A 15667-nucleotide genomic window follows, 5' to 3' on the forward strand; every position below is an offset into this window, starting at 1 on the left:
AAGCATTTTATACAACAATATTCTTCTTATCTTTCTTTATACACCCTAAGGGCCTATAGAGCATTAATAGTGGGGGTGGGGGAGGATGTAAAAAGAGTGAGCATAAGTACAATGTGCACAAAATAAATAATATAGGAAGAAATAACAGAGAAATTGCATTGCTTAGCTCAAAACCTGTAGGGGAATATAAAGCAGGAATAATCTAGTTACTTTCTTCAGTGTTTTGATTAAACCTTGACACATAGTCTTTGCTTAGCACATTAGTTTTTGTTTTGTTTTCTAAATGACAAAAATTGGTTTTAATCAGAAAACCAAATTTTCAGTTTTCCTGGTCACTATTTTTGTACACAAAGTCTCACTTTTGGTTTGCTGTTCTTTCTTTTGAGAATATTTTGTAGGCATGAAAGTTACCAGTGTCTATTGCTAAGTATTTATGAACTCTAGTGAACAAGAAAACTTGGTACCAACCTAGGCTTTCGTCCTATTAACTGCAAGGCCAGGTCTCCTATGCACGCAGGCAAGTAATGGAGGCAGTACAAGTTCAGACTGTGCCACACCGCACTGTTGGTGAGAGCAACCTTCGGGAAGCGCATCACATGAGGCAGTGGGTGCCGCACAATCAGCTTCTGCGTCGTCGCAGTCACTTCACCCCACGTCTGTCGCTGTAAGGTACCGCTCGTACAGTGGTAGACCCTCACATGCTCTGGCCTGTGAAAAGAGGTACGCCACACTAACACTCTACACTCATGACTATGTGAATATACAATAAACCCACAATAATTCCAAAGGAACCTGAAGAGAAACACTAAGCCCATATAGGCTGATTCCTCCAAAACTCTATTTTCATAAATTTTTCGGTAAGAGGTTGATTACTAGAAGAGGAAATGAAGTTCATCCTTTTTTTTATATTCTGTCCCACCTAAACCCCAACACCACACTGGCATCACACTGACCGATAGGTCAGCTTGACGACATGGTTTCTCAAAGTATTTTTGCACATTTGGACTGCAATGGAACAGTAGTGTTCTGGAAACTTGCTAAATTCACTCTTTGGCTTCTTTTACAATGTAATCCATCTTTGCCAATAAAAAATTTGGCAGACACACTTAAGACTGCTTACGTGTAGGAACGCAAAAGCATTGTAGTCGATTTGGTGAAACGTTTTCGCTTAGGTATTCATTCGCATGTCGTCGTGCACAATGCAAACTTGCACGGCATTCCTTTTGAGATGTGATGGCAGTGGTACATCTCATTTTATGCACTCATGATTTGACATCGAGAATGTTGTTGTTTCCGGTAACCTATGTTAGGTTAGGTTAGGTTAGGTTATGAACATAGCACCTATGTGGCTGCTATCCACTATGGGGGATGGCCAAGAAATGGATATGTGGAACACAGCGGTGCCATTTGGTATTACAGGATCATTAGCACGTGATAGAAGACGATAGCGATGATGACCCACACACCATCAAAAGTGCTGAGTGAGCTTTTGCATATAGGGAAGAAACAATGCGGGTTGTCAGGTTATTAAAATTTGACGTCAATTCAAGCATTTCTTGATGTATTTTTACTATTTGTGCCAGTCAGCCATTTTATTGCAATAGCAATTATATGGACACTCCAAGCGGATTTCTGCTGTCGTCGTCGCCGTCAGATTCCAGATAGAGTCCAACGGCGATGAAATCGTCGCCGCACACTGTATGCTGTATTTGCGAGTGAAAGCGTGTGAGGGACGCGCATTTTCACGGGGAGCGAACGCATGGTGAAGAGCAAACGCGACTTCTTCCGTTGGACAAAAGGCCGTGAGAGGACGGGAGGGAGGGAGGGGAGGCGACATTTAGCTGCGGCACCAAATGCTTATTTATATAAAAATGTTGCGAGGCGAGAAGGTGGTAAAGGCTTCCGATGCTGCTCGACGAGTGTCCTGTTCTGATCTCGTCGAAAACCTCCGAGCCGCCTCCAGAGGCACCACCGGCAACAGTCACCAACGCCACGCACGTTCAGTGCGAACGCGGGCAAAACGCCAACGGCGTTGACAACAGTTCTGCGCGTTGCAGGTGCTGCTGCATGTCCAAGTTTATACAGTTGATAAAACTACTATCCTTACTCCGTATAGCTCTCTACTAATTTGCTATCGCAATTGACGATTCGCCTTTCGGGGGAAACTGCAACATTTTTTTCAAACAACTATCAAAATGTTTGTTTGCTATTTCTTTGCTGCATTTTACTAAGGCTGCGCAATTCAAAGGGCACTTTTGGTTAACTATAACTATTCACTTGAGTGGACGAAACTGCACTTATAAGTTATAAGAGTCGGGCAGTGAAAGGCGTAAGTGGTACCAAAGGCTGGCCAGTGAAACCATATTTTGAATATCCAATACTTCATGAACTACACAAAAGGTCATCATATGGCACGCCATATTCAATATCTGGATTGCATAGAAAAGTGAGGTCTTGAAACTTATATAATGACAATGCCCTAGGGCACGGACAACCATGTTGAAACAAGTGTCGAGCATAAAATTAGGGGCCTGTTCCACTGAGCTTTTGGTAGCCGAAGAATGCAGGAATCATGGGCAGAAAGCTACTAAAAAGATACTGTTAAAGTGTAACCTTAACTCTACAAAGTATTGTTGAAAAACCCAATTTATTTGCAATTATCAATTCAGGAATTAGTGCCCAAACTGATGCCCTGAATGTCGAAAAACTTAAAAACCCTTGCATCAAAACCCTATTAATAATGTGCTGACAAAAAGGCCAACTTTTGTGTCTCTGATGCACTATGTTTTGGATTCTTTTTTCATCTTTGGTGAAACAAGTGGCATAGAATCAGTATAACCAGTATAATCTATATCACAACACTGTAGTTCATGAAACAGAAACCTGGGGAGGTATTCTGTAAGAGTCCACCTAGTGGACATGTCCATTTCATCTGCTGTTGAAGTTTTGATTGGCTGGGCTGGAGTGTGCTTCAGCAGGAGCCAGTCGCTACAGCCAACCAGCACTTCAGCAGCAGACGAAATGGACATGTCCACTAGGTGGACTCTTACAGAATACATCCCCTGCAGGCCACAAAAATGAATGCCCATATTGCACGAGTGTGAAATAATGCAGTTTTAATCCCTACCTTGTTGTGGCAGTGTTCCAGGCAACAGAGATGAGCATGTTAGCCACTACATCCACAGGAATGACATCAGCTATGCAATCTTTTTCTACAATTACTGACTGTAACAAGCCAAGACCACACTGCAAAAAAGTAGATTAAACGGATGTCAGCATACATAAGTACCACAAGCTTCACAGAATGTATTCTGGCTTCAATAGAGAATACATACGGAGACTATGATACCAGTGAAGCCATTGTAATTGTCTACCCAGCCCTGAAATGAAAGAAAGTAAAAAATTATAAAACAGTCAAATTCACAAGACAAGATCATTCAAATTCAAGCTTCCACAGTGTGTGCTAGTATCTCAAACTACAGCTTGCAGGGACTGTTGACAGAAGAATGTTAGTGTTCCAGTAAAACTGGCTACACCATTTCATGGTGCACAATTTAAAGAATTGACATAGAAAGAACCTAGTGGCAAGCTATCATACAGTTTGTAATCACTAACGCTATAGTAGCGTTAAACGCCTGTGTGTTCTCTTACTGGAAAGGGCTCCCGCCACGAGGCAGTGACAATGGAAGGCCGGACTATGGCGACTGGAAGCTCTTCTCGCTCGTCAAGCACCAGTGACTCGGCTAGTGCCTTGGTAAGGGTGTAGGTGTTTGGCCGCTGCCCGAGTAGGAATCCACTCATAGTGTCCATCATCTTATCATCCATCCACCTGCAGAGGAATTCAGTAGGCTCTGCTGTTAGTTACCACTGACTAGTCACGCGAAGATACTATGAACAAGAGTGTTTGGACACGTTTATTGTACTTATAAGAACACAAGTTTCACAGTGCTACAAGTGCCCAACAACTGACACTTTAATGGAAAGGAAGCACATCTGAAGGAAGCAAAGCTGAAGAATGCAGGGAATTAAACGGAGTGATGACATTAGGAAACTTTCAGGCATGGGGTGGATTCGGTTTGTTGCTGGACAGGGGAAAGGTTCTTGCCTTGCAGTGGACTTGAAATAGGATAGTGATGATCTTGGTGGTGATGGTAGTGGTCAAAGGGACAATCAAGGGACATGTCATGTTGCCATGTCCCTTTGATTAGGACATGGCAACATGACAGAATAAGGCAGTGTTTCATGCGGTATTTCATGCACCATTTGTTTAATAAATTTGGCCACACAGTGTGACTGCACTAAACTGGACTCTGGCATTACATGCCATGTAAATTCGCATTACAAAAAGCGACATTTTTCATGTGCTATTTTGTTTCACGGTGGGTGCGAAAAAAAGAAAAGAAAAAAAAAAAGGCAAGCACTGCCTTCTGGCTTTCATGCATGTTTTTCCACCTGCATTTTCCAGCAATGATCAGATTTGTCCTCATGATTTCTTCAAAGGGATACGGACACAAAAGTTGGTGGGTGGTTTTTTGCATCGGAATAGAAGTTGAACTGTTAAAAATGACGAATACAACAAGCTGCTCTGAAAAAAAAAAATGAGAAACACATTTTTTTTGCTATTTTCTGTTGCACCTTGCCTCCAAGCAGCCGCCGGCAGAAGCTGAAATTTGACGTCATAACACCCACTTGCAGCCAAGGTTGGCCACAGCTGTCACAGTGTTTCCAGGGGTGTTGGTCCCTTGCAGCGTTTGTTTAACCCCTTTCGGCAATCTTTCAGTCCGTCTGAAACACTATCCCCGTCGGTGCTCCACGCAGGTGGTGCGTCTTACATGAGGCTTCCCGCGGTCGTTGCTCGGTATTGATGCGTTCGTCGCGGCGGAAGGAAATGCCCAGACATTGCTGTTATATAACAGCATCGTCGGTCGTGACACGCTGTCGCACACGTTTCCCAGAGACGAGAAGGTGTGTAAACTTTGGATACCTGCCTATTAGAGAGCTTTAGCTTGTCCGGTAATTTGGTAAACGCGGGCATTGGGGCGTTCGGGTGGAACCGTAAACATGAGCGGCCTGTATGGTGCTGCCACCTGGTGGCGCAGAGCTCAAACAGACAAAAACAGCTAATATTGCAGTAACCAAGTGTATTCTACTTCGCTGCTGGTGTAAATCTTCAGCAGCAACACAATTACGCCTATACCGAAAATTCACAGCAGGAAATGACCAATAATTCTTGTATAAGTGTCTGGTGCAGAGCGAAATCTTCGCACTACTGTTCGTGAAAACCTGACCGGCACTTCCACGGCCGCCTGCTCTTCTTCGTTGATTGACGAGGCTCATAACCGTAAGCGGCAATATTTCTTGCCAAGTTGGAATGGTCCTCGTCTTCGGACGTGTACTCATCGCTGGTAGACGCACCAGAACTCGAATTCATGCTCGCGATGGCGGCGGCGGCATGCTTCGAATGACCGCGGCCGGCTGGCTGGCTATCTGACGAGGGTGTCGTGAGGTCACGCCTTCCAACTTCCGCGGGTCGGGTGGCGAGGCGCACGCTCACAAAAATGGCAAAAATAAAGCCATTGACTCAAAAATGAGCTAAATGACTACTAATTTTCGGTGCAATCACACACTGAGGAATCATTTTAAGCATTTTCGTACAATTTTCAGATTTTGTGTCCGTATCCCTTTAATAAACAAAGTAAATTGTGCCAAACTAAGTATATTCACAACATGAACACTATGATTTAATTTAGCTAATGTGATGCAAGAACAAGACTTCCAGAGATACTTACTGAGCAGCTTCTATAATCTTTTTGGGGTCTACAGGTGGAGGGTAAATCACCTCATCTACTTCTGGTTTATCACAGTTGCAATATGCTGTTGATACATGTACAAGAGCCTGGAAGAAAGCATACAATGAAATAAGAACATGCATAATCAAGTAGAACCAAGTAGACAATGCAATACTAAGACTTCACAGCCTAGCATACACAGTATATTTGGTAATAAATACGTAGTGCAATTTAAAGCTGAGCAGTCGCTCCTTGATAAATAGTGTCCAGTGACTCACACGAAGGTTTGGCATTTGTTTACAAAGATCCACTACACGCCGTGTACCCAGAACATTGAGCTGAACCGCTCGTCTGAAACAGAAATGGGTCACACATTAGACTGTCAGAGCCATACCAATTTCCACACATCGCATCTGTGAAGCTTATGGTCGTAGAAACATAAGTTATACAGCTAAAAGAAAAGATAGATTACACAGAAAGTGCTAGTCATCTATTAGTGGATCATCCATTTAGAAGCCTTGCTGACTGACTGCACTTTATCAAGAAACAAAAGACTGTCTGCATGCTTCCATGGCCTCACAGTGCAGGCAAGTATGTAAGCTCAAACAACAAAAGTTGCTCCACAAGTTTGCAATGTCAAAAGCACTGAGTAAACTACAAATTATACCAGGCTCCCTCTGTATTCATATTTCTGCAACCTTTAAAAAGTATGAAAAGCAACCAGTATAGGTTGGCTTGTGTCAGGCAAAGCTGTGTCAGCGTGTGTCAGGCAAAGCTCCAGGCTGTCTCGTTAACTTACTTGAGAGGTTCATCAAACTTGACAGTGGCAGCTGAGTGGAAGACAACCGAGACATTCGCAACTAAGGTGGCCTGGTCAGTTGCACTGAGCCCCAAGTTCGGCTGAGTCAGGTCCCCTGCTACTGCTCGCACTTTATGAAGGGCACCTGGTTGCTCTTGCTTTAGCCGCTCAAACACCTGTTTAAAAAAACAGTACAGTGAGTTGTAGATGAGCTAGAACAATGGACAACTACATGATGTTCTGTGCTTGCAACAAATTTTAGAAGTGCACAGCCTACTGTTTTCTGGGAGTTTCATGCAAGAGAACACTTGATAATGCACAGATGGCTGTGACCACTGCACAAGCATCAGCTTAAGTGACCCTGGCGGCAAGTTTGCCAACAACATTGAACGCACAGAGTACTGCATTTAAATGCATATGGTGCCTTGCATGCTGATAAACATTCTGAAAAGTCAGGCTGTGATAAGCCATCACGTATATTTTGATCAGCTAATGGCATGAATACAGCATCCACAACTTAAACACCACTGCAGCAGCACACTGGGCAAGACAAGCAAGCACTGGGCTTCAGAGTAGTAGAGCTGCAGCCAGTGATTTCCCTACACACCCCCTTGTTTTTCTGAAGGCAGCCCCTTAATTCGTAACAATTATTTTTACACACAACAGAAAATTTTCTTTATTAGCGCCAGAATAATGGCATATATGTGAAGGGACACATCCTCCACAGCTTTCTTGTGGTATAAGATGTAATGGTGTTTATGTAGAGGATACATTTTATGTAGTCCTTGTTCGTTAGTTTTGTCTGTTCATGATTATGACTTTAGTCCTTGCGTAAAGTGAAGTAATTGCTCGCAACCTTTGTCATGAGTATGGGAGTCATAAACATTGCTAGTCCTACGTGACACATCAATGACACAAAATAAAACAAAAAATGCCGCGCTTCTCTAACTATAACACCCCTTCCTCTGCCCCCTAGAAATTTAGACTCCCTAAATTCAATTCCTGGGGAAAGTCCTGGCTGCAGCAGTGCAAGCAAGAGATTGTGTGCACCTGATGATTTGATGATTTTCTCTTTGATGCCTCCATACATCAGGTAAAAACATGTTGCAAGCAGCCTGGCTGCTAGGAAGTAGGCTATGTATGTAGTGAGCTGACTTCAACTTCAGAATGCATGAATGCAGCTTCCATTTGTAAATTGAATTTCGTATTGACTGTTGGCATGGACCTGGTTTGCCTGTACTCCTAATGCGCAGTGTTTAGGCTCAGTATGAATTCAAAGAGCAGAGTACCATGAGTACCATGTAAATGGCAGTCAAACAAGTACTAGACATCTCTATCGAAATAAGCTGAAGCAAGTGGCACAGCTTGTCTAAGGATGGCTCAGGACAAGTTTGCTGTTTCATCCCAAGGATCTGCATAAAATTCCAAGCTCATTCGAACAGAAAATATACTTTGTAAGTTGTTTCCATACAAGTTTGAGAAATTACTGGATTTGGTATAAAATCCAGCCATAATTAGGTGCTCAATAAGTGGTTGCTATTGTCGTTTTCAGAATGATATCTGGTGCCAGCAATGATGATGATAGTTTACTGGCTTCCTTTCTTGTTTTGGATTCCATGGCAGCTGGAATTTCGACCACACATAATGACTCATAAAAACAAGAAAAGGTAAGGATACTGGCTTTTCAACAAGAAATCATAAGCCAAAAAATGGCATAACAAGTGACAAGAGAATGTACAAGTGACTTGAATAAAACAATGTACCTACATCGACTTATAATAAGCAGGCATGGTCAACCTGGCAAAAAGCAATATTGCCACACAGGTGCATCATGGCAATACACAAGTGCATTAACAATGCATCGCTGCATGCAACACTTGGAAAATATTCATCAGCCTTTTGTTCTCAGTCTGATAACACCCACGGATTGCAGGCATATGGCACTACCAATATACAGTGTGTAAAATCTACCTTAGATTTGAGCATTGTTTCGAGCCTGGCTTCAGGTCCTTCTCCACTCTTGCCTCGTACCAGTAGGTAGACTTGCTTTACACCAGGACATGATCGGAGCAGTTTTTCCAGCAGAACCTGAAATATGGTTGCAGTGGTCCTAGAGTCATTGACTGAAATCCAAAAGCTCAAAATGTGTAGAGTGGATGGCATGAAGACAAAAGCAATAGTTCTGTGTTTTTGTTTTTGTATCTACATCATTCACCAAACAACCATCTAGACAGCTGTCCTGCACATGGCGAAATGTGTTCAGGAACATAATTCTTCATGTGAAATGTCTTCACCAATCAGTGAATTCCAAAATGCATAGATGTAGGTAAAAGGCGCATGCCTAAAACAGCAAATGAAATTACTTGTTTCCCCTTTCATATCAGCCAACAGATCTAGATTACAACATCAGGTTTTCTTACTGGCTTTGTAAAATTTTGACACAGCGAGTGAATAGTGATTTTTGAAACCCACTCAAAAACAACATAATGCCAGACTGAATATGCTTATTACAGTTTTTGAGCAATAAGCAGGTCGCACTTGTTTTCAGAGTGCAACCTTGTGAATGTTTTATTGCACGAAAATTTTTTCATCTGCCAGAACAAAAAATAAAGAATACAGAAGAAGCCACACTGAGCTGTGGTCTTGAATCATAATAGTAAATGCCCTTGCAAAATTACTGTCTATTTGGCCTGCATGACTAGAGTAAAGCTCGACAGTGGCATAGGAAAAGCTCGCAGCATATCAAACAAAAATGAGACTAAAGCAGATGAAAAGCTGATAAACCAGATGTTGTGACACACATTACACGCATCACATTGCCAAATTGTGAAAATCTTCTAAAACTCGTAAAGCAGTGCAGACAGGACACCAAAAGAAAAACAGAGGATTCAAGCACCAATTTCACTGCCTGCATTATCAGCCCTCCTTCTCTTGTCCTGCCATCTGCACTATTTTAGAATGGCGACTTCAAACTCACCAGCCTATGTCTGTGCTCCCCTCAAACAACTTTATGGGTGCATAAAAAAAAATCTATTCCATGACCTCACATGCAGAGGCAGGTGTGTAGATCGTACTAAACAAAACTGTAATAATCAGTTCGAAATAAACTCTAATTCTGCAAGTTTTCTGACTATAACTTGCATAAATAATGAGAAAGAGGCAAGGTTTTATTGAAGCTAGAAGTGATAAGGGTGCAGAATAGAAACTGAGACGCTGATTGTATAAATGAAGCAAATAATTAAAAATAAAATGATGCCAGGGCATCATAGTAAAAGCTCGATGATACGATCACGGCTAATACGAATTTCCGGATAATACGAATTTTTCTGTGGTTCCGGCCGAGCCCCATTACTTTGCAACGTGCTAGAGAACGGTTGTTACGAATCGATTTTCGGCCTGCGTCGGTTGATACGAATAAACGCCGCCCCACCGACGGCCGCGAAAGAGAACAGCGCGCAGTCACGCGCTTTCTCTCCTTCTCTTTTGGTGCGGAGGCGTGGCGCCGGACAGCGCGGACTCCGCGACTGGACGCGAAGAGTTTGAAGCGGTGGCGCTTCAAGAAATAAATGCTTTTTACGTACATGTGCCTGAGTGAGTTCACCTCTGACTCTTTAATTTAGCTACAGTCGAATCTCTTTAATTCGAACACGCTTATTTCGAACATACCGCGCACCGACAATGCTCTTAGCAGCGCGCCAAATAACGCCGCGGCGCCTCCGACCGGCATTGCTCCGACACCGCCTTAGAGCAAAAGCTCAGGAGAGACCCCTCAATGCCGTGCGCGAAGGAACGGGGGAAAAAAAGAACCCGCGGCGGAAATTTCCCCCTCTCTCAAATTGCAAGGTCGCCGTTTCTGCATCGCGCCGGAACAAGCGTGTACGTGCCGACTAGAGCATGTGGACTAGAGTGATGGCAGTGAACCCTTCTCCTCTATTTTCTAGTCGCATGTTGACCTTGCACGCCGCGGCAGCAGCGCAGAGGGAAGCAGCGGCGGAGGCACAGTCGGGCCAACGAAACTGTCACGCCCACAAACGCCCGCTTCTCGATAACGGCAGAAAACGAAACTTCAGGGGGCGGCTAAAATAAGCTGGCGCCAGCACGGCGGCGGGCGCGCACAGAGATGTTCGCACGGAGTCGAAGGTGAGAGAGCTACGAGGGAGTTGAGAGGGAGGGCGAGGGAGCCACCGAAGCGGCGGAGTTGACGTGGCCAAATCCGCTTCCCAGCCGCCCTCCTCCCTCACCTTCGACGGTCTCCGCGCGCACCCGCGTGCCGGCGCCGCTCGCTCGCTCCCTGAAGCTTCGTTTTCTGTCGTTATCGGGAAGCGACCGTAGCCGGCGTGGGCAGTTTCGTCGCCCGCGCTTGCTATGCGCTTGCGCGCCGCGATATTTCACGACTCGCACCGTTCGTGCATCGTGCTATGGTGCACGAATACTTCAAAAATACGTCCTTTTAATTCGAACAAATTTTCGGGCCCCTTCGAGTTCGAATTATCGAGATTCGACAGTAGTTTTAATTGTGTTTCGATGATACGAATTTCGGCTAATACGAATATTTTTCGTGACCCCGTGAGATTCGTATCATCGAGCTTTTACTGTATCTTAATTGTATCTGAGTATAGTATTGTGCATGACAATTTTTTGTAACTCGGTGCAGAACTTGTACTGCATTTTCTCTGCCATGAGCCTCTTAAAGCGGTATGCTAAGTATAACAGTGACTATAACAGTGATAAACAGTGACTGAGACAATCTAGCTAACCAAAAAGACATAATCACAGAGCCAGCTAGAGGTCTCATATAATGTTCTGAAAAAGGTCCCTACTTATTTGTCACTATATTAAAGTTAGTGAAAGTAATTCACTTGACGCCTGGGTCCCGGGAAGAGCAGGAACACCGCAGTTGCGCATATATACCACGCTTGTGTGTGCATGCTTCTGCGTGCATGCATGTTAACAGCAGCTGGAAAGATTACCTCGCGTCACATTCTGAACCGCTATCCGAACATAATGCAATACCTTCTGCGCCGCGTGATTTAGTGCTTGAAGATGCAGCGAGCTTTACCAGTAGGCAAACTAGCTAAGCGAGAAAGCCAGCCTTTCGATGTCGCAGGAGAAAGGACATGTATGCGTGAGGGCGCAGCTTGGCGGTGAAGCGAGAACGTGAAGAGGAGGAGCTCTCGTGTTACTTTGCTGATCGCGTACAAATGTGATATGTGCTGCGCTGCTGCTAGACTTTATGCAGTTTTTTCTATCTTCCACGCCATTCCCTATGCGGTGGTTCAAGGTTCATGAGACACTCAACACGGCGCTCAGCAGAGAAACTCTGTCTGAAGTTCGTCTTTCTTTTCAAAACGGGGGTAACACTAATAGCAACGGAGGCGCAAAGAGGAATAAACTAATCGAACACATGTTACGCTCCGTTACCGGTTTCTAAGCATGTTGTAGTCCCAGATTAACATTGCGTTTTAGAGCGCAGCTCTTAATGGCCGGTTCCTGCGGCGAACGTCGGCGGCGGCGTAATCGAGCGAGCGATGAAAGACGCGAGCCGCGAAAGGCGAAGACCAATGAGAGCGGCCCCTTCAGTGACATGCACGCGGGAAACTGGTTTCATGCGAACCCGCCCGACAAGCTCGATGCGTACTCGTATCTATAGTCCCAGCCGGACCGCTAGTTTCGTACTATCGTCTGTTTGCGCTTGTTTAGTTTGCTTGGTTTGGTCTTGTTCGCACTTGTTTCGATTGTTCTGTAATCTGATTGTATGCGTGACGCGAATTGTGTAGTACTTTCTGTAAGCCAAGCGGAACCAGCTATTACACTGAAACCTTCGACGAGTTATGTATAAAAGCCGACACGCTTGACCCGCACATCAGATATACGACGATTGCCAACTCTGCTACAAGTCTCTCTCAAATTGTTTGCCTCAATATATTGCGAAATGAAACCACGTATAGAGCTTTGCTCAGCAAATTTCGCATTAGAGAGTATCCTAATCGTCAGTGATTTTTTTTCCTCTCTTTTTCTTTTCTTTAGCCAGAACAAAGGGAACGTAACAAACAAATGGGAACTCGAACACGCAACAACGCATGGTAGTCGTTTTTGACTTGTTCGCGTTTGAATTTACTGCCGATTATCTCACATACGCGCAGTGTTTTAATAATGAGCAATTTCACTTATTGTTTCTGGGAAACTAAGCTGTATTGGAGTATTAAATTTCTGTACGAGCAGTGTTGTATATTTTATACTGGGATACAACTATTTATTCGCGTATGGGTACAGAAATCACGATCGGCTGAGCGCTGGCTTCCGTGGTTGGAAAATAGAGTAACATACGAATTATCCTTGTATATGTTACTCTATGGTTGGAATGCGTCTCTCTCACGTGGCTCGTGGACACCCGAGCAGCACACACTTGAGCCCCAGACACTTGAGCTCAGCAAGAGTGCAGTCGCGCTGGTGGTGTGGCGCCATGTTATAGGGGCGCTGATAAGCGTACACAGCAAGCAGAAACGTCAGTGTCGCCGCAACCGGAGTCTTGGTAAGCCAGAAATACTTTGTATAAGTAAAAACAAAAGACAGGTTTCAAATCCCCGCCATGTGTCCCCGCGCTGTCCAACTTGTCCAACTTGTCCAAGCATGTACGTTATCAATGGTATAAAGTTCGAAAAGCTAAATGTGCAGAAGGTATTTTTTTAAAGGAAAGAGAAGGTTCTTAGCTGTGCGCGCTTGCGCAACGCGATTTATCAAAGACTACGAAAGGTGAACACGTTAGTGTATACGACGGGCTCTATCACAAACCTGATATTCACGATTGAAATGTTACAAAATCACTCACATCGTTGATTCGAACAGAATTCACTTGAGAACAAGAAAGTGCGACTCGTCATTCAAGCCCGCGACTGCGACAGCACGCATACCTAATTCACGTGTTCAGTCGATTCGGCTAGAAAAAAATTTATTTTAAATGACTGCCTATGCTCAGATATAATGGTCAGTCATCGATGCGACCGTCACAGGCTCTAGATATTTGAAGCGTGAGCGATACCTTGTGATGGAAGTGCACAGAGAGCAAGCGCGATCGGCCCCGCGAACGGAGAATCGTGCGCCGGAACCGTCAGCGGTTGAACCGGAAGCGCCGAGCAGACGACGCGTCCCATGAGCCTTTACGAGTGAATCTGGTGATGTCAGCGTCGGGGACGATGTCCATTGGTCGAGCGAGAACCTACGACTTCCGGTTTGTCTGTTAGCAGGTACGTGCACTACCTGCTCGTCCTTGTCGTGTTGCTCGCTTGTGCGCCCTTGCGAATCGGTAATTACAGCCCGCAACGCAAGTGCCAAATCGCTTGCGTTCCAACGCAGTCGTGCTTAGCGGTCTGATTAGCTGCGCGAACAGAGTGCGACAGTGTTGGCCTTTCTAGACGAGCGCGCAACACAGGGTCTATAGCGGCAGGCTTCGCATGAACACGGGCCGGCACCGCAGCAACAGCGAGATTTCCTTGCCGTAGAGAGGATGAGACCGGGACCCATTTGTGCGGTAGCCTCACCGCCACCGCCGCCGATCGCTCGACGGCGCCGATATCGTCGCTAGGCCTTTTCCGGCTCACTTCAAAGCTAAAACGGACGGCGCTTCGGAATGAATTACCGACGCTCACAAGCCACAATATTTTCTTACCGTTGTTATCGCTCTTCGCAATAATTGTACACAAAGAAGAAAACACGCTTATATTAGCGGCGCCGTCGTCTGCGATGCGAGCACAGCCGAGCCGGTCGTCTCCCGTCGGTAGCCGTGCACGGCAGCTGAGCTCGACAAGTGTCGGAGCTCTCGTGGATATCGTTCTTCATAAAATGTGCAATTTACGCATCACTTTATCTAGGGAAAATTATTTTGCTTGGAACAGAAACTGCAGCCGATGTTTTCGTCGCTGGTGGCGGAGGCGCGCAGCTTCGCAGTCGTCGATTGGCCCGTTGATCGTGCTGCGGGCGGTGCGCCGGCCGAACTACCGTCTACTTTGGACACCTCTCGCGCGGCAGACGTTCTGGGTGGGGCACGGGAGGCCGGTTCGCCGTCGGTATATTTGCCGTATTCTAGTACACTGTAATTTGCCGCTAGCGTGGACGCGCCTTAACCGGAAGTGAGAGGTGTTTTGAGAAGCACGTTGGCGATGACGTATGTCACGTGACATTTGGAGCAGCACTCGGCGAGGAGGAGATACTAGCCGACGAGGAGAGTAGCGAAGGAAAGAGCGAAACGAGCAAGGGCCGTTTTTCGATCATCAAACGCGTGTAACTCCGCTATTACGGCACAATTTCGAAAAATTCTCGCGGCTACGTGTTCGTTGTAGACTCGTGAACAACTGCAACACCACAACTAAATTTCGACCTCTGGGTGGTTTAGGGGCCCTTTAAGTCGCTCGTGCCAAAACGGAGGATTAACTCACTTCAACAAAAGTTAAGCTAGAATCACGCTGCATTGTCAGTATATGCCCCAATGCTTATGCCTACTGCTGTCTAGCACAGGGTTGCAGCGTCTTTCGGTTTGGTTTTCCAGTCGCTCGACATCGATTATTCATAAACTGACAGAAAATTCTTCGGAATATATTATAATTATTTGGTTCGATTGCCGCCATTCGAACGGGATATCTGAATCGTTATAAGAAAGTTTTGAAGACTCACAAATCCCAGCTAATGCACTGAGTACAGCCTGCTCACAGCTGCCTCACAAACAGCAATTTCACTTTCCTCTCGAGTGGCCATATGAATATTTGTGACACATCATGAGCTACCAGAACAATTAACGTACACGCGTCGGGCAAATTTAAATACTTAGCGGCAAGTAAAAGTCACACTATAATGTAGCAAGAGAGATATAAAGAAACCACACTCACCTTTCCAATGAACCCTGTTCCTCCTGTGAGGAATACGACCTGGTCCTGGTAGAACTGTGCAATCACGGAGCCCTTATCATCCTCAGTCACCACAGCTGATGATGGAATTTGCTGTGGATGGCGCCCTGCCGCCGCCGCCGCCATGGTGGTTTCTCCACGGGTGGCTGCAAAACACAAGAAGCCGACCATTCATTTCAAGA

The 15667-nt window shown here is 45.2% G+C and overlaps 1 protein-coding gene across 4 annotated transcripts in view; it reads right to left on the reverse strand.

The window, feature by feature from the left end:
* The window catches only part of LOC119449562 (fatty acyl-CoA reductase 1), an 86351-nt gene that overhangs the window by 9042 nt on the left and 61642 nt on the right, over nt 1-15667 (reverse strand). For all 4 annotated transcript variants that reach the window (XM_037712755.2, XM_037712754.2, XM_049665303.1 and 1 more), the window contains exons 2-10: nt 15468-15631; nt 8560-8676; nt 6589-6764; nt 6068-6140; nt 5790-5896; nt 3652-3829; nt 3336-3380; nt 3128-3246; nt 469-708 (exon numbers count right to left, since the gene is read on the reverse strand). In XM_037712755.2, the coding sequence (XP_037568683.1) occupies nt 469-708; nt 3128-3246; nt 3336-3380; nt 3652-3829; nt 5790-5896; nt 6068-6140; nt 6589-6764; nt 8560-8676; nt 15468-15611 (1199 nt within the window). In that variant the 5' untranslated portion in view covers nt 15612-15631. The remainder of the gene's footprint in view (nt 1-468; nt 709-3127; nt 3247-3335; nt 3381-3651; nt 3830-5789; nt 5897-6067; nt 6141-6588; nt 6765-8559; nt 8677-15467; nt 15632-15667) is intronic.

The sequence above is a fragment of the Dermacentor silvarum genome, chromosome 4 (assembly GCF_013339745.2).
Source record: "Dermacentor silvarum isolate Dsil-2018 chromosome 4, BIME_Dsil_1.4, whole genome shotgun sequence".
Classification (NCBI taxonomy): Eukaryota; Metazoa; Arthropoda; class Arachnida; order Ixodida; family Ixodidae; genus Dermacentor; species Dermacentor silvarum.